At 51.6% G+C, this 17,072-nt stretch overlaps 1 protein-coding gene and 1 pseudogene across 1 annotated transcript; both read right to left on the reverse strand.

The window, feature by feature from the left end:
• Positions 1 to 2,379: 2,379 nt before the first annotated feature.
• LOC135200745 (putative uncharacterized protein DDB_G0271606) lies at positions 2,380 to 9,956 on the reverse strand (annotated as a pseudogene).
• A 955-nt stretch (positions 9,957 to 10,911) lies between these two features.
• Positions 10,912 to 11,349, reverse strand: LOC135200746 (protein elav-like). Its single transcript, XM_064229350.1, has one exon. It carries the CDS (start codon positions 11,347 to 11,349, stop codon positions 10,912 to 10,914), a length of 438 nt encoding a protein of 145 aa, XP_064085420.1.
• Positions 11,350 to 17,072: the final 5,723 nt, after the last annotated feature.

The following is a 17,072-nucleotide window of genomic DNA, read 5'->3' on the forward strand; positions in this document are numbered from 1 at the left end:
TGTATTCTGGGCAGCAGAGCAAGAAGTCTTCCTCACAGTACAAGTATTTCATAGCTTCCCCTTGTAGCCTCTTCCTACCATCCAATCCTAGTTTAAGGATAACGCCTTTTCCCTATTTTCATTGTATCCAACCATCAAGTCGCGTTGTTCTTATTTCCATCCAATCGAGCGTTCCGCGGCCTTTCCGCCGGTGTATAACACATGCATTTCCACTATTTGTATGCCATATTATCCTTATATGTATGATTGTAAGAAAACACAAATCTCCTGTCTCAGAGTCATTTCTGCTCTCTATGCGAGACTGTACAACTTATTCGTCCGCACCTGTCTATGTCAACCCAGTTTGTCTGTAAATAAATCATCAGTATCCCAGCTACCTGTCTTAATCTCTGGTCCTCTCACTAGAGTGCCTATATACTATACTCTGTTTTTTTTCCATCTTTCCATCCGCCTGTGGTGGTTGCGCATGGTAACACTGCGTCCTGGGCTTTAAATAATTACGCTATGTCTAAGTTTTAGGTAAATAAAAGGATATCTGGGTGTATATTTGTAACTGAAAAGTGTTTTAATAATTTACTGTATGCGAATTACACCGTTAATATTCGAAATAGGATGTTATTTAAAGCCTGGGACGCATTGTTACCATGCGCAAACACAACAGGTGGATGGACAGATGGAAAAAAAACAAAGTATAGGCTGTCTAGCCCTACTGGTCAGCTTTGTTTTTTTAGTGCCATCATACCAGGTTTCTTCTCTTATGCTCTCTTTATATTAATTGTAGGTTCTTAATGTTGCCCTGTCATTCATTTCTCTCTGCCACGCTTTTCTGTCCCAGTTATCTCTTATTTCTTTTGGCTTCTTACCTTTAAGCGATTCAGTTTTACTTAAGTTTATGTTTGATTCTTTCATATATTCTTTTGCTTGCATCATCCAGAGGGTTTTCTTGTTTTCATACTGATTCATGGTTATCTCGTATAGGAGCCTATTTCCACCACTCTCAAGTGGATGTCTCAGGTAGAATAGTTTATTCTTCATAGCATCTCTTGAGTGGCAGGATTATAGGGTTGCCACGAAGTCTGCACATCACCTAGAAACTAACTCCGCACTGGGTGGTGTAGAGTTGGTAACCAATGTTATTTTGCTACACTAACTTCCTTCGAGTATGCTCTGTCCCTTGATGAAGACTTTTAATAGAAGATCTCTGTCAAAGCGGACAAACAGTTGGAATAAACTAGAAGACCGGCTCTGCAGAAAGAAGGAGCTCCTCCTTCCAGTATGCTCTGTCCCTTGATGAAGACTTCTAATAGAAGATCTCTGCCAAAGCAGACAAATAGTTGGATATCCAGATCTATTCTTGCAGATGCCTTCCTTCTAGTCATTCTGTGAGAATAATCTAGAAGACCGGCTCTGCTGCTGTCTGCTGCTGCTGCTGTTGCTACTGTCTGCTGCTGCTGCTGCTGCTGTCTGCTGTTGCTGCTGCTGATGTCTGCTGCTGTTGCTGTCTGCTGCTGTCTGATACTGCTGCTGCTGCAGTTGCTACTGTCTGCTGCTGCTGCTGTCTGCTGCTGCAGTTGCTACTGTCTGCTGCTGCTGCTGCTGTCTGCTGTTGCTGCTGCTGCTGTCTGCTGCTGTTGCTGTCTGCTGCTGCTGCTGCTGTCTGCTGCTGTTGCTGTCTGCTGCTGCTGCTGTCTGCTGCTGTTGCTGTCTGCTGCAGTTGCTGTTGCTGCTGCTGCTGTTACTGTCTGCTGCTGCTACTGCTGCTGCTGCTGTTGCTTGCCTGCTGCTGCTACTGCCGGCTTGCTTGCTTTCTTGCCTGTTCCTGTTCTGTTTCCTGCTACTGTCTGCTGCTGCTGCTGCTGCTTCTACTATCTGCTACTGCTTCTGTCTGCTACTTCTACTGTCTGCTGCTGCTGCTGCTGCTGCTGCTGCTGCTACTGTCTGCTGCTGCTGCTGCTGTCTGCTGTTGCTGCTACTTTCTGCTGTTGCTGCTGCTGCTACTGTCTGCTGCTGCTGCTGTCTGCTGCTGCTGTTGCTGTCTACTGCTGCTGGTGTCTGGTGTTGATGTCTGCTGCTGTTTCTGCTGCTGTCTGCTGTTGCTGCTACTGTCTGCTGCTGCTGCTGCTGCTTCTACTGTCTGCTGCTGCTGCTGTCTGCTGCTGTTGCTGTCTTCTGCTGCTGCTGCTGCTGCTGCTGCTGCTGCTACTGTCTGCTGCTGCTACTGTCTGCTGCTGCTGCTGCTGTCTGGTGTTGCTGTCTGCTGCTGCTGCTGCTGCTGTCTGCTGCTGCTGCTGCTGCTGCTGCTGCTACTGTCTGCTGCTGCTGCTGCTTCTACTGTCTGCTGCTGCTGCTGTCTGCTGCTGTTGCTGTCTTCTGCTGCTGCTACTGTCTGCTGCTGCTATTGTCTGCTGCTGCTGCTGCTGCTGCTCCTGCTGTCTGGTGTTGCTGTCTGCTGCTGCTGTCTGCTGCTTCTGCTGCTGCTGTCTGCTGCTGCTGCTGTCTGCTGCTGCTGCTGCTGCTGCTGCTGCTGTCTGGTGTTGCTATCGGCTGCTGCTGCTGCCTGCTGCAGTTGCTGTCTACTGCTTTTTTGCAGCTGCTGCTGCTGTCTGCTGCTCCTGCTGCTGCTACTGTCTGCTGCTGCTGCTGTTGTCTGCTGCTGCTGCTGCTACTGTCTGCTGCTGCTGCTGCTGCTGCTGTCTGCTGCAGTTGCTGTCTGCTGCTGCTGCTGTTGCTGTCTGCTGCAGTCAGCTGCTGCTGCTGTCTGTTGCTGTTGCTGTTGTCTGCTGCTGTCTGCTGTCTGATGCTGCTGTCTGCTGTTGTTGCTACTGTCTGCTGCTACTGCTGTCTGCTGCTGCTGGTGCTGTCTGCTGCTTCTGCTGTCTGATGTTGCTGCTGCTGGCTGCTGCTGTCTGCTGCTGCTGCTGTCTCGTGTTGCTGTATGCTGCTGCTGCTGTGTGCTGTTGCTGCTACTGTGTGCTGTTACTGCTGTCTGCTGCTGCTGCTGTCTGCTGCTGCTGCTGTCTGCTGACTGCTGCTGTTGCTTTCTGCTGCTGCTGCTGTCTGCTGCTACTGTCTACAGCTGTCTGCTGCTGCTGCTGTTTGCTGTAGTTGCTGTTTGCTGCAGTTGATGTTTGCTGCAGTTGATCGTCTGCATGCTGCTCTGCTAGCTATCTTGCTGCTGTTGTTGGTCCTGCTGCTTGCCTGTTGCTGCTGCTGCTACTACTAACTGTCTGGCTCGCTGCTAGCTGCAGCTGGTCCTGTGCTGCTGTCCTTCTTGCTGCGTTGCTGCTGTCTGCTGTTGCTGCTGCTGCTACTGTTCTGCCTGCTTTTGCTTGTCGTCGCTGCCTGCTGCTGGTCCTGGGCTGTTGGATGCTACTGCTGCTGCGGCTGCTGCATGCTGCCTGCCTTTTTCCGCTGCTGAGGCTTGTTTTGTTTTTGTCTGCCTGCTGCCTGCTACTGTCTGCATGATGTTGATGTTCCTGCTGACTGCTTTCCTGCAGGCTGCTGCTGCTGTCCTTGCTGGTTCGCTGCTGCGGCTTACTATCTCTCTGCCTGCTGCTGTTTGCTCTGCCCTGCTCTGCTATCACTACTGTCTCGATGCTTGACTGCTGTCTTGCAGCTGCTGTCCTGCTGCTGTTGCTGCTTTCCCCCTGCTGTTTGCTGCTGCTGGACTACTGTCTGCTGCTGTTGCGTTCTGCAGCTGCTGCTGGTCTGGCTGTTCGTTGATACTGCTGCTGCTGCTTGCTAAAAACTGTTTGCTTGCTGCTTGCTGCTGCTGTCTGCCTGCTGTCTAGTGGTGCTGCTACTGGTCTTGACTAACCTGGTTGCTGTTCTGGCTGCTATGCTTTCTGATTTCGCTGCTGCTTTCGCCCCTTTCCTGCTGCTTGGGGTCTGCAAGTTGCTGTCTGCTGCTTGCTGCTGGGTAACTGGTCAGCTGCTGCTGCTGTATGGCTGTTGGCTGCTGCTGCTGCTGCTAACTGTCTGCTGGCTGCTGTTTGTCTTCTGTCTGCCTGGCTGCTGGGAACTGTCATGATGCTGCAGCTGCTGCTCACTGTCTACTGCTGCCTGCTGTCTGCTGCTAGTGCTTCTTCTTCGCTGTCTGCGTGGCTGCTGCTACTTGCTGTCCTGCTGCTGTTGCTTGCGTTGCTGCTGGTTTGCTGTCCTGCTGCTGCTGCTGCTGGGTTCTCCCTTTTTTTTTATTGCTTGTTTGCTGTCTGCTGGCTGCTTATTGCTTGCGTGTCCTGCTGGTCTGTTGCTGGCCATACTGTCTGCTGCTGCTGTCACTGTCTGCTGCTGCTGCTGTCTGCTGTTGCTGCTACTGTCTGCGGTTTCTGTTGCTGATGTTGTCTGCTGCAGCTGCTGTCTGCTGCTGCTGCTTCTACTGTCTGCTGCTGTTGCTGCTGCTGATTTTAATGTCTGCTGCTGCTGTTACTGTCTGCTGCTGTCTGCTGCTGCTGCTGTCCTGCTGCTGCTGCTGCTGTTACTGTCTGCTGCTGCTGTATGCTGTTGCTGCTGCTGTCTGCTACTGTCTGCTGCTGTTGCTGTCTGCTGCTGCTACTGTCTGCTGCTGCTCTCTGCTGGTGTCTGCTGCTGTCTGGTGCTGTTGCTACTGTCTGCTGCTGTTGCTGTCTGCTGCTGCTGTCTGGTGCTGTTGCTACTGTCTGCTGCTGTTGCTGTCTGCTGCTGCTACTGTCTGCTGCTGCTAATCTCTGCTGCTGCTGCTGTCTGGTGTTGCTGTCTGCTGCTGCTGCTGTCTGCTGTTGCTGCTTCTGTCTGCTGCTGTCTGCTGCTGTTGCTGTCTGCTGCTGCTGCTGTCTGGTGTTGCTGTCTGCTGCTGCTACTGTCTGCTGCTGCTGCTGCTGCTGCTGTGTGTGGTGTTGCTGTCTGCTGCTTCTGCTGCTGCTGTCTGTGGTCTGCTGCTTCTGCTGCTGCTGCTGCTGTCTGGTGTTGCTATCTGCTGCTGCTGCTGCTGCTGCCTGCTGCAGTTGCTGTCTACTGCTTTTTTGCAGCTGCTGCTGCTGTCTGCTGTTGTCTGCTGCTTCTGCTGTTGTCTGCTGCTGCTGCTGCTACTGTCTGCTGTAGCTGCTGTCTGCTGCTGCTGCTGCTGTCTGCAGCAGCAACAGCACACAGTAGCAGCAGCAGCAGACAGCTGCAGCAGCAGACAACAGCCAGCAGAGACGTAGCAGCAGCAGACAGTAGCAGCAGCAGCAGACAGCAGCAGCAGCAGAACAGCAGCAGCAGACAGTACAGCAGAGCAAACAACAGCAGACAGCAGAAGCAGCAGACAGCACCAGCAGCAGCAGATAGTAGAAACAACAGCAGACAGCAGCATCAGACACGCAGCAGAACAACAGCAACAGCAACAGACAGTCTGTTGCTGTTGCTGTTGTCTGCTGCTGTCTGATGCTGCTGTCTGCTGTTGTTTCTACTATCTGCTGCTGCTGGTGCTGTCTGCTGCTTCTGCTGTCTGCTGTTGCTGCTGCTGCTGCTACTGTCTGCTGCTGCTGTCTGCTGCTGCTGCTGTCTGCTGCTGCTGCTACTGTCTGCTGCTGCTACTGTCTGCTGCTGCTGTTGTCTGCTGCTGCTGCTGTCTGCTGCTGCTGCTACTGTGTGCTGTTGCTGCTGTCTGCTGCTGCTGCTGTCTGCTGCTGTTGCTTTCTGCTACTGCTGCTGTCTGCTGCAGCTCTCTGCTGCTGTCTGCTGCTGCTGCTGTTTGCTGCAGTTTGCTGTTTTGCTGCTTTAGTTGCTGTTCTGCTGCTTTGCTGGGGGGGCTCTAACTGTCTGCTGCTGCTGGTCTGCTGCTAGCTGTCCTGCTGCAGCTTCTCTGCTGCTGTTTCTGCTGCTGCTGCTGTTTGCTGCAGTTGCTGTTTTTGCTGCTGGCCTTGCCTGTCTGTCTCTGGCTAGCTGCTACTACTGTCTGCTGCTGTTGCTGTCTGCTGCTGCTCTCTGCTGGTGTCTGCTGCTGTCTGGTGCTGTTGCTACTGTTTGCTGCTGTTGCTGTCTGCTGCTGCTGTCTGCTGCTGTTGCTGTCTGCTGCTGCTGTCTGCTGCTGTCTTGTGCTGTTGCTACTGTCTGCTACTGTTGCTGTCTGCTGCTGCTACTGTCTGCTGCTGCTACTCTCTGCTGCTGCTGCTGCTGCTGCTGTCTGGTGTTGCTGTTTGCTGCTGCTGCTGCTGCTGTCTGGTGTTGCTGTTTGCTGCTGCTGGCTGTCTGCTGTTGCTGCTACTGTCTGCTGCTGTTTGCTTGCTGTCTTCTGCTGCTGCTGTCTGTGTTGCTGTCTACTGCTGCTACTGTGCCTTCTGCTGCTGCTGCTGCTGTGCTGTGTGGAGTGGGTGTTGCTGTCTGCTACTTCTGCTGCCTGCTTGCCTGATGCTGTCTTGTGCTGCTGTACTGCTGCTGCTGCTGCTGTCTGCTGCTGCTGTCTGGTGTTGCTATCTGCTGCTGCTGCTGCCTGCTGCAGTTGCTGTCTACTGCTTTTTTGCAGCTGCTGCTGCTGTCTGCTGCTCCTGCTGCTGCTGTTGTCTGCTGCTGCTGCTGTTGTCTGCTGCTGCTGTCTGCTGCTGCTGCTGCTGTTGCTGTCTGCTGCAGTCAGCTGCTGCTGCTGTCTGTTGCTGTTGCTGTCTGCTGTTGTTTGCTGCTGTCTGACTGTATGATGCTGGCTGTCTGCTTGTTGTTGCCTACTGTCTGCCTGGTTTCTGCTGGTTGCTGGTGCTGTCTGACTGCTTCTGCTGTCTGCTGTTGCTCTGCTGATGCTGCTACTGTCTGCTTGCTTGACTGCTATATGTCTGCTGCTGCTACTGTCCTGCTGCTGCTTGCTGGTCTGCTGCTGCCTGCTACTGGTCTGCTGCTGATACTGTCCCTGCTGCTGCTGCTGCTACTGTGTGCTGTTGCTAGCTGTCTGCTGCTGCTGCTTTTGCTGTTGCGTCGCTGCTTGTTGCTTTCCTGCTGCGTGCTTGCTGTCTGCTGCCAGCTCTCCTGCTGCTGTCTGCTGCGGCTGCTGTTTGCTGCAGTTGCTGTCTGCTGCTTGCTGATGCTGCTACTACTGTTCTGCTGCTTCGCTGCTGTCCCTGCCTCCTGCCCCCGGCTCCTGCTGCTGTTGCTGCTGTCTGCTGCTGTTGCTGCTGTCTGCTGTTGCTGCTGCTGCTACTGTGTGCTGCTGTTGCTGTCTGCTGCTGCTGCTGTCTGCTGTTGCTGCTACTGCTGCTGCTGCTACTGTCTGCTGCTGCTTTCTGCTGCTGTTTGCTGCTGTCTGCTGCTGCTGCTACTGTCTGCTGCTGTTGCTGTCTGCTGCTGCTTTCTGCTGCTGCTGTTGCTGCTGCTGCTACTGTCTGATGCTGTTGCTGTCTGCTGCTACTACTGTCTGCTGCTGCTGTCTAATGCTGCTGCTACTGTCTGCTGCTGTTGCTGTCTGCTGCTGCTTTCTGCTGTTGCTGCAGTTGCGGTCTGCTGCTGCTGCGGCGGTCTGCTGTTGCTGCTGCTGTCTGCTACTGCTGCTGCGACTGTCTGCCTGCTGCTGTTGTCGTTTTGCTGCTGCGACTGTCTGCTGCTGCTGCTGCTGCTGCTACTGTCTACTGCTGCTGCTGTCTGCTGCTGCTTCTGCTGTCTGCTGCTGCTGCTGCTGCTGTTGCTGTTGCTGCTGCTGCTGTCTGCTGCTGCTGCTGCTGGTGTCTGTTGCTGTTGCTGTCTGCTGCTTCTGCTGCTGCTGCTGCTGTCTGTTGCTGCTACTGTCTGCTGCTGCTGTCACTGTCTGCTGCTGCTGGTGTCTGCTGTTGCTGTTACTGTCTACTGTTTCTGTTGCTGCTGGTTGTCTGCTGCTGTCTGCTGCAGTTGCTGTGTGCTCTGCTGCTGCTTCTACTGTCTGCTGTTGTTGCTGCTGCTCCGGCTTCTTACTGTCTGCTGTTGTTGCTGGCTTGGCTGCTGTTTACTGTCTGCTTCCTTAGCTGCTGCTGTTACTGTCTGCTGCTGATGCTGCTGTATGCTGGCTGCTGTGGCTGCTTGCTGCCTCTCGAAATTGCTGCTCTTATAAGAGCGAATATACCTCGGTCTGCCTGCTTTAACATGCCCCGGATTGCTGTTGCTGCTGCTTGTCTGCTACCTGGTCTTCTGCTCCTGCCTTGCCTTTTTTTTTACTACTTGTCTGCTGCTTGTTTGCTTGTCTGCCTGCTGCTACTGTCTTCTGCTTTTGTGTTGCTTTCCTGTTGTCACCTCTGCTGTGTGGTCCTTTGACGCTGTCTGGCTGGGGGTGCTGATTGCTACTGTTTCTGCTGCTTTTTTGGCTGTCTGCTTCATTTTGCCTGTCTGCTGTTTTTGTTCTGCTGGTTGTATGCCTTGTCTGCTGCGGTACTGGGTGCTGCTTAAGCTACTCGTCTGCTGAAGACTTTTTTGCTTGTCGGCTCTCTGCGTTTTGCCTCTGCTTTGCCCTGTCTCTTTGCGATCTGCTGTTTGCTCTATTTGCTTGCTGGTCTGGTTCTGTTGCTACTGTCTGCTGCTTTTTGCTGTCAACTGCTGGGCTTGGCTGTTATTGACTACTTGCTGCGGTTGTCTTCTTTTAGGCTCTTGGCTGCTGCTGCGTCTTTTGTCTGGTCTGCCTGCTGCGCTTGCTACTGTCTGCTGCTGTCGCATGGTGCCTGGCTACTGCTTGCTTCACTTTCCTGCTGCTCGCTAGCTGTCTTTGCTGTGTCTTCTGCCTGTCATGGCTCTCTGTCTTTGACCTGTCCCTTCCACTGCAATGGGCTCTGCTCTTCGCTCCTTCAAGTGCTGCTGGCTCTGCTGGCTTGAGCTTCTTCTACCTGCTGCTGCTGCTGCTTACCTGCTTCTTGTGCTTTCTGCTGGCTGCTGCTTACTTGCTAAATGCTAGCACTAGAAATGCTTTTGCGGCTTGCTAGATATGCGTCTTCATGCTCTACGGCGTTGTGGGTTTACTTACAATTGAAATACTTAGGGCTATATAACTTCGACTCGCTGACACTACATCACTTATACTGAGCACTAGAGCTTACGTATACTCCCTCGTCTCCACTACTCTAACACTTATGACTTCCTAACCTACTGTCCCTCCTCTGCTTCCCTGCCTTATTCCTGGCTGTCTGCTCGGCCTTGTCTGCTCTGCCTTTCTGCTGTTTGTCTTGCTCCGTGCTAGGTCTTGCTAGCCTTTGCTCCTGCCTCTTCTTGCTTAACTGTCTGCTGGCTCTTTCTTGCTCTTCGCTACTGGTCCTGGCTCTTGCTTCTTCTGCTATGCTGCTCTCTGCTCTTCTCTTGCTGCGCTCTGCTCTCTTAGCTGCCCTCTTGTCCTGCCCTTGCTCTTTGCTGTCTGCTTCTGGCTCTTTTGCTGCGTTCTTGCCTTGCTTATGCCCTTGCCTTTTATTGCTTTTTCCTGCTTCTTTGCTCTGCCTTTCTTATTCTTTCACTGCTCTGCTGCTGTCTGCTTGCTTTCTTCTCCCTGCTTCTTCGGGCTTTCTGCTTGCTTACCTTGTCTGCCTTTCTGCTTTGGCTGCTCTTGCTCCTTGCTTCTTTCTGCTCACCTGCGTTATGCGGCTAGTTCTCCGTGGCGACCTTTGCTCTCTTAACTGTCTGCTTGGCTTCTAATTTTGTCTGCTTCTGCCTTTTCCCCTCGCCCTTTTTGGGCTTGCTATTTTTCCTGTCTGGCTTTTCCTGCTCTGGCTTGCCTCGCTTGCCCTTACTGCTTGCCCTTTCTCCTGCTCGTCCCTTTGCTCTGCTCCTCTCTGCATCTTTTGCTTCTGTGTTGCTTTTCTGCTACTACCTCTTCTGGCTCTTTTGCCTTTCTTCTCTTCTGCTTGCTTCTGGCTCTCTGGCTCCTCTGGGCTTCCTTGCTCTCTGATTCTGCGCTTCTCTGCCGTCTGCCTCTGTCTTGCTGTGCTTTTGCTTTCTGGCTCCTGATTCTTCTGCTCTTCTCTTTTTTGTTGCTGTGTCTGCTTGGTGCGGTCTGTCTGGCCTTCCATGTCGCTTCTCCTTGCTTCTAGCTTTCTTTTTTTCATACTCTTGCTTCGCTCTGTCTGCTGCCTTGCTCTTTTTATGCTTTTGTCGTAGGTACTGCTTGGCTCTTCTTTGCTTGCTGTTCTGGCTTGCCTTTGCTACTTCCTATCTTCTGCTTCTCTGCCTCCTTTCTGCTCTCTACTCCTGTCTGGCTAGTCTTGCTCTTCTGCTCTGTTCTGCGCTCTTCTGTCTCCTATGCTCTCTGCTCTTGCTATCTACTGTCTGCCCTGTTTTCGCTAGGTCTGCCTCTGTCTGCACTGTCTGGCTGCTCCTCTGTTGCCGTGGCTCTCTTTACTGCTCTAGTCTGCTGTCCTGCCTGCCTCTCTGCTCAAATTGCTTTTGCTCTTTGCCTTTCTGCTTTTGCCTGCTTTCTTGCTTGCTTTCTTTGCCTGTGCTAAATTTTGCTGCTTGTTTTCTGCTTGCCTGGCTTATAGCTCTACTGTTTTCTACTGCCTGCGTATTCCCCTTTGTCTGCTGCTCTCTGCTTCCTGCTGCTTTTTGCCTCTCTCCTTTCTGCTTGTCTTTGTTACTGCTTCTGCTTGGGCCTTCTGCTCTGGTTCTTGCTTACTGTGTCTGCTCTTTCTGGCTCTCCCCATTCTTCCGTCTGCCTCTTGCTGCTGTTGCGTGTCGGCTTTCAGTTGCTGTTTGCTGTGCGTGCTGCTTGCTGTTGCTGCTGTCTGTTGCTGTCCTGCTGCTGCTGCGGTCTTGTTACTTGCTATTGTCTGCTGCTGCTACTACTGTCTGCTGCTGCTTGCTGTCTGGGCTGTTGCTGCTACTGTCTGCTGCTGCTGTTGCTGCTACCGTCTGCTGCTGTCTGCTGCAGTTGCTGTCTGCTGCTGCTGCTGTTGCTGTTGCTGCTGTCTGCTACTGTCTGCTGCTGTTGCTGCTGCTTCTACTGTTTTCTGCTGCTGTCTGCTGCTGTTACTGTCTGCTGCTGCTGCTGCTGTTACTGTCTGCTGCTGCTGCTGTCTGCTGTTGCTGCTGCAGTCTGGCTGCTGCTGTATGCTGGCTGCTGCTGTCTACTACTGGCTGCTGCTGCTGTTGCTGTTGATGTCGGCTGTTGCTGTCTGCTGCTGCTGCTGCTGCTGTTTCTGTCTGCTGCGGCTGCTTTTGCTCGTCTGCTTGTTTCTGTTGCTGTTGCTGCTGTCTGCTGCTGCTGCTCCTGCGGTTGCTGTCTGCTGCTGCTGCTCCTGCTGTTTCTTGTCTGCTGCTGCTGCTGTCTGCTGTTGCTCCTCCTTTTGCGATCGGGGGGTAGGCCACTGCACCATGCTTTGTATGATTTTTGGGGAGGGTGCCCGGCTCGGGTGAGCTTGGGTTGTCCACCTGGCTCGTCTGGGCAGTGCGCTCTCCGGTCCACATTGTCATATCCCTTCCACTGTCTTATTTCACCAGGTCTGTCCCCCGCTCCGGCGGATCCGGGACCCCGGATTCAAGGTATTGACTATGCAAATAGCTCTGATTCCTTACTGACCGGATTTGGGCCTAGGTTTTACTGACCCCCTGTTCTATTCCCATGAAGCTGGACCCAGTACCGGGATAGCTAGGTGTATTTAGACACGAGATAGGGAACGATCCACTGCTGTTGGATCAGTTAGTTATGCATTCACACACATATATATGTACACTTATATGTACACATATAGTTATGTACGTCTTAGACACATATACCTATTAGTATTATCTATATAAGATATCTTATATTACTATAATTCTGGTTGTTTACCACGGCGGAGACCCCGCCGCGTAATTAAAACCGGAGTACCTTGTTAGCATTATCCCCCCGGACTGGTTTAATTAATTTGGATTGTCATTCCATCCCTCACCCTAGAGGAATGGAGAATGAGCTTGAGACTCAATCTTTTGCACAAAGATTATACGTATCTGGCGCCGACGAAGTCGGGTCAGGTTTTTTACTTAACCTGCCTCGTTCACGCAGACCTATAGTTGATGGCATGACTAAAACTAGATCTGGACCCCGGAGCTGGTGAAAGCAAGGATGCCTGATACCCTAGCGGTAAAATATTTTGTCATAGGAGTCACCTCCGATGACTGTAGTATAATGCATGCCCCGCTGGACACATCTCCGGCGGGTCTAAATAGTGATACTCATGTATCATTGACTTACAGGTCTTGCGTTGTTTGGAGACGGGGTGTACCGCCATCCTCCAAGAGCCCTGTGGGCACGTAGTGTGCCGGACCCACGCTGGTTGTGCGGTCCAGGTGGGAGACTTGCTCGTTGGGCACCACGAAGGTTGTGAAGTCTGCTACAGCCTGGTGAACGAGTTCACCTCTGAGTTGGTATGTACCACTCTTGATAATGATACAATGAGAATCAGATGTAATATATCATGTTGATTCATACTAGGCTAAGGATAGTATCTAGTTTAAGGATTGACATAACTTTCTCTTACAGAGTATCCAAGCCGTCAGGGACGCGGCACTGGCTACCTGAAGATCTGGGTTGGCGGATTTGGCCGCAATGCCAAGAAGGCACAGCCCTACATGCTCTCGGAGGAGATGGCTTGGCTCATCTACCCCGGAGCCTAGAAGTCGGCGGCGGTAGAGGCAGCAGTAGCAGCTCCCATCATCGCCAGGATCCAAGCGCTGACCACACCCGTGCCGGAGGAGGGCTTCGGCGAGGAGGTGGTTGGAGAAGTGGCGGCCCTAGACCTAGACCGGGAGCCCATGGTTGTGGACAACCTGGGCGAAGGTAAGAATGTTGATGAGGCAGGTACTTTAGGGGCTCAAGGCTTGCTCTTGAGCCCATCTCAATTTTCCTCCTTTTTTTCTACTACCTCTTTCCAGAGATTCACTAGGAAGCTTCAGTTGGTTAGACCGAAGTCAACCTCGGTGATCCCTAAAGTCAAGACCCCGGTTGACTTGAAGGCTATGAAGAAGTCCTTGCCTAGGCCAAGGTCCGGAACCAGCCGTGTCACTAAGCCATCGGCTCCTAAACCCAAGGCAGACAAGGCAAAATCCACTCCCCCTCATCAGGGGTCGAGATAAAAGGTTCCAAAAGCTAAGGCTCAAGTACCTAGCTTTGACCCAGAGGCATTTTCGGCGAACATGATGCAGCAGGTGGGGAACATGGTAGGAAACTTGGTCCAGACCAAGTTTCAGGAGATATTCTCCCAGCTGTTAATCTATTTGGCTTGGAAGCTTAGGCCAGTCCAATCCAATCCGTTTATTGAAGGAGGATGGTGACTCAGGAGAACCTAGTGGCGGGTCTCCGGGACACGATGGCAACAGGACAGCCTCAGTCCGGACAGGCAATTCATCCCCTGCCAATGCAGCCTCCCTTCAAGAACAATAACCCTTGGAGGTCAGCAGCATATGCACCGAAGTCAACCTCGGTGATCCCTAAAGTCAAGACCCCGGTTGACTTGAAGGCTATGAAGAAGTCCTTGCCTAGGCCAAGGTCCGGAACCAGCCGTGTCACTAAGCCATCGGCTCCTAAACCCAAGGCAGACAAGGCAAAATCCACTCCCCCTCATCAGGGGTCGAGATAAAAGGTTCCAAAAGCTAAGGCTCAAGTACCTAGCTTTGACCCAGAGGCATTTTCGGCGAACATGATGCAGCAGGTGGGGAACATGGTAGGAAACTTGGTCCAGACCAAGTTTCAGGAGATATTCTCCCAGCTGTTATCTATGCTGGAAGCTTCAGGCCAGTCCATCCAATCCGTATTGGAGAGGATGGTGACTCAGGAGAACCTAGTGGCGGGTCTCCGGGACACGATGGCAACAGGACAGCCTCAGTCCGGACAGGCAATTCATCCCCTGCCAATGCAGCCTCCCTTCAAGAACAATAACCCTTGGAGGTCAGCAGCATATGCACCGTTCTCGGACGGTATGCTTACGATTGAGGGGTGCGGAACCCAAAGACTGGAAGACTTCAAGTTCTATCCTCCAGGGCTCCAATTCCCCTTCATCGGTTACGTCCGTCTGACAGAGGAAGCATTGATAAGGGAAGATAAAATCCCTAAAGAGACTGTCATCTTCCCCAGGGAGCAACCATGGAGTGGCAATGCGTCAACACTAGGTTGACGGCCCACAAGAGCCCCTTTACCATCTTTGCGGTAAACGAGGATGCGCCTATCCCATGTCTATCCAAAGTGGCTGAGCTAACAATGCAAGCAGCCATGGAGGACAAACCTATGCCACAGCTCCGGGAGACAGATTTGCCTTCCCTTCTGCTCCCCAGAACCACAGACTGCTGGGTAGATGCCCTTGCCACCTTCTCTGCAGGTAAGCTGGCGCCGGACTGTGGTAACACGCTGTTCAGTGAGTGGCTCCCTAGGCTTCCAGGCAGCTTAATCAAGGCAGAATATGACGCCAGATTAAGGTTTAGTAGGTCTCTCAACTCCGCCACCATGTCTGAAATGACGTCTCTCATCTACGCAGATGAGGCGTTATTTAAAGTACTAACAAAGTCACTACTTCATACAGTACAATGTGACTAATACGACTTTGTGGTAGCAAGGCAGAATTGTAGGAAGCATGTTCTGGCGGAAGCATTCATCCGCCATGAACCAAATAAACTAATCAGATCCTCCATCTGGGGAGCAAACCTTTTCCCAGACTCCGCCGTTAACGAAGTCCTGGCGGAAGCAGTGAGGGTGAGCCAGAGTCTCAAGATTCGCTGGGGACTCATTCCTAAAAGGAAACCTTAGTCCGCCGGAATGAATCCCAAAGGTAAGAAGAGGTTGAGGAAGTTCCAACCCTTCCAATCCTCCCAACCACAGACGATGGTCCAGGCGATTCTGGTGGCTCAAATGAGTCAGCCATCAATGTCGAAGGCACAACTGCAACAGCAGTTTGTGCTTCTGACTCAACCGTCACAACAACCCCAGGGTTCGACCTCCTTCTCCGTCTCTCCGGCTTACAATGGTACCTTTGAAACTCAAGTGTTTCAAGGGTACAAAAGGTTTGCCAGAGGCAGCCGTGCCAGAGGCGCCTTCCGACACAGAGGTGGTGGAAGAGCCTCTAACCGAGGCAAAGGCTTCTGAGGAGCCCATGGTGGCCGTCCATCTGACAACCAGTGAGACTCCCCAGGTAGGAGGGAGGCTGTACCTCTTCCGACACCGGTGGGGGTTCAGCTCCTGGGCTCTAAGTATTGTGACCAAAGGTCTGGGATGGAGTTGGATACAAGGTCCTCCTCCATCAAACACCTTTTACCAAAGACCGACGGCGGAACTAATAGAGTATACCTGAGAATTACTTCAAAAAAGGGTAGTATCACAAGTCAAAAAATTAAAGTTTCAAGGGCGCTTGTTCAGCGTTCCAAAGAAAGACTCAAACAAACTAAGAATAATCCTAGACTTGTCCCATCTAAACTCATTTATTCATTGCGACAAGTTCCGAATGCTGACCGTCTCGCAGGTGCGGACCTTACTTCCGCGTGGGGCCGTCACCACCTCTATAGATCTTACAGATGCCTACTATCATATCCCGATAGCAAGACACTTCCGCCCATTCCTAGGCTTCAGACTAGGAAAGAAGGCTTATTCCTTCAAAGTAATGCCATTCGGGCTCAACATAGTGCCCAGAATATTTACGAAGATAGCGGAAACAGTAGTCCAGGAGTTGAGGACTCAGGGAATAATGTTAGTAGCCTATCTGGACGATTGGCTCATATGGGCCACAGACGTCGAAGAATGCCGCAAGGCGACGGTCAAAGTGATAAAGTTCCTGGAACACCTAGGTTTCCAGATAAACAGGAGCAAGTCCCGTCTAATTCCGGCACCATGTTACCTAAACTCTTACACTCTATCAATTCCACCGGCAAAACAAAAAGAAATAGCCAAGGCCACAAGACAATTTCTCAAAAGTAAGCGGACGACCCGGAGGAATCAGGAAAGAATCCTAGGTTCACTCCAGTTTGCATCAGTGATGGACGTACTGCTGAAAGCCAAACTAAAAGATATAAATCGAGATTGGCGATCGAGAGCGAACAGGAGATCCCGGGACCAATGTCATTCCGCCAGCTACATATCAATGTACTGGAAGCTATGGCAGTGTTTCTAACCCTGAAAAAACTTTTACCAGCCAAGAAAATCCATATCAAGCTGGTATTAGACAGTGCAGTGGTGGTCCATTGCATAAACAGGGGAGGCTCCAAGTCGAGCCATGTAAACCACGTAATGATAGTCATATTTGCCCTAGCGGACAGGAACCAATGGCACCTATTGGCCACTCACCTAGCGGGAGTGAGAAATATAGTGGCAGACGCTCTGTCAAGGTCTACTCCACTGGAGTCGGAGTGGACCCTAGACAGAGGGTCATTCAAATGGATCTGCCAACAGGTGCCCGGGCTTTTTGCCATGGAATCGAACCACAAACTACCATGTTACGTGGCCTCCAACCTGGACCCTCTGGCTTATGCCACAGACGCTATGGCAATAAATAGGAATATCTGGAAGAGAATTTATCTCTTCCCTCCAGTGAACCTACTGCTGAAGGTCCTGAACAAACTCAGAACTTTCAAAGGTCAGATTGCACTAGTGGCCCCCAAATGGCCCAAGAGCAATTGGTTCCCTCTACTGGTGGAATTAGGACTCCGTCCCCAGCCCGGACGGATTCCCAATCCCAAAAACTGAATGCAGTTGGTACAAACACGGACTGTCCCGCCCGCTTTCTCAGGAATTCAGAAAGCCCTAACTTTATGGACTTCATGAAGTTTGCGGCACAGAAAGATCCCATCGTTGATCCTCAAAACATCCGGTTCCTAGAATCAGATAAACGAGAATCAACCCTGCGTCAATATGATTCAGCAGCAAAGAAGCTAGCCACCTTCCTGAAAGACTCAGAAGTACAAACCATGACTACGAATCTGGCGATAACCTTTTTCAGAACCTTGTTCGAAAAAGGGTTAGCATCGAGTACTATTACTACAACCAAATCGGCACTCAAGAAAATTTTCCAATTTGGATTTAATATTGATCTTACAGATTCGTATTTTTCTTCTATTCCTAAGGCTTGTGCTAGACTTATTAAACCAATAGATAGACCTCGAACGGGTCCTCCTGGTTCTTAAATGACGTCCTTAAGCTAACTTCGGACACTGTTAATGATTCAGATGTCCTT

The sequence above is a fragment of the Macrobrachium nipponense genome, chromosome 27, assembly GCF_015104395.2.
Source record: "Macrobrachium nipponense isolate FS-2020 chromosome 27, ASM1510439v2, whole genome shotgun sequence".
Lineage (NCBI taxonomy): Eukaryota > Metazoa > Arthropoda > Malacostraca > Decapoda > Palaemonidae > Macrobrachium > Macrobrachium nipponense.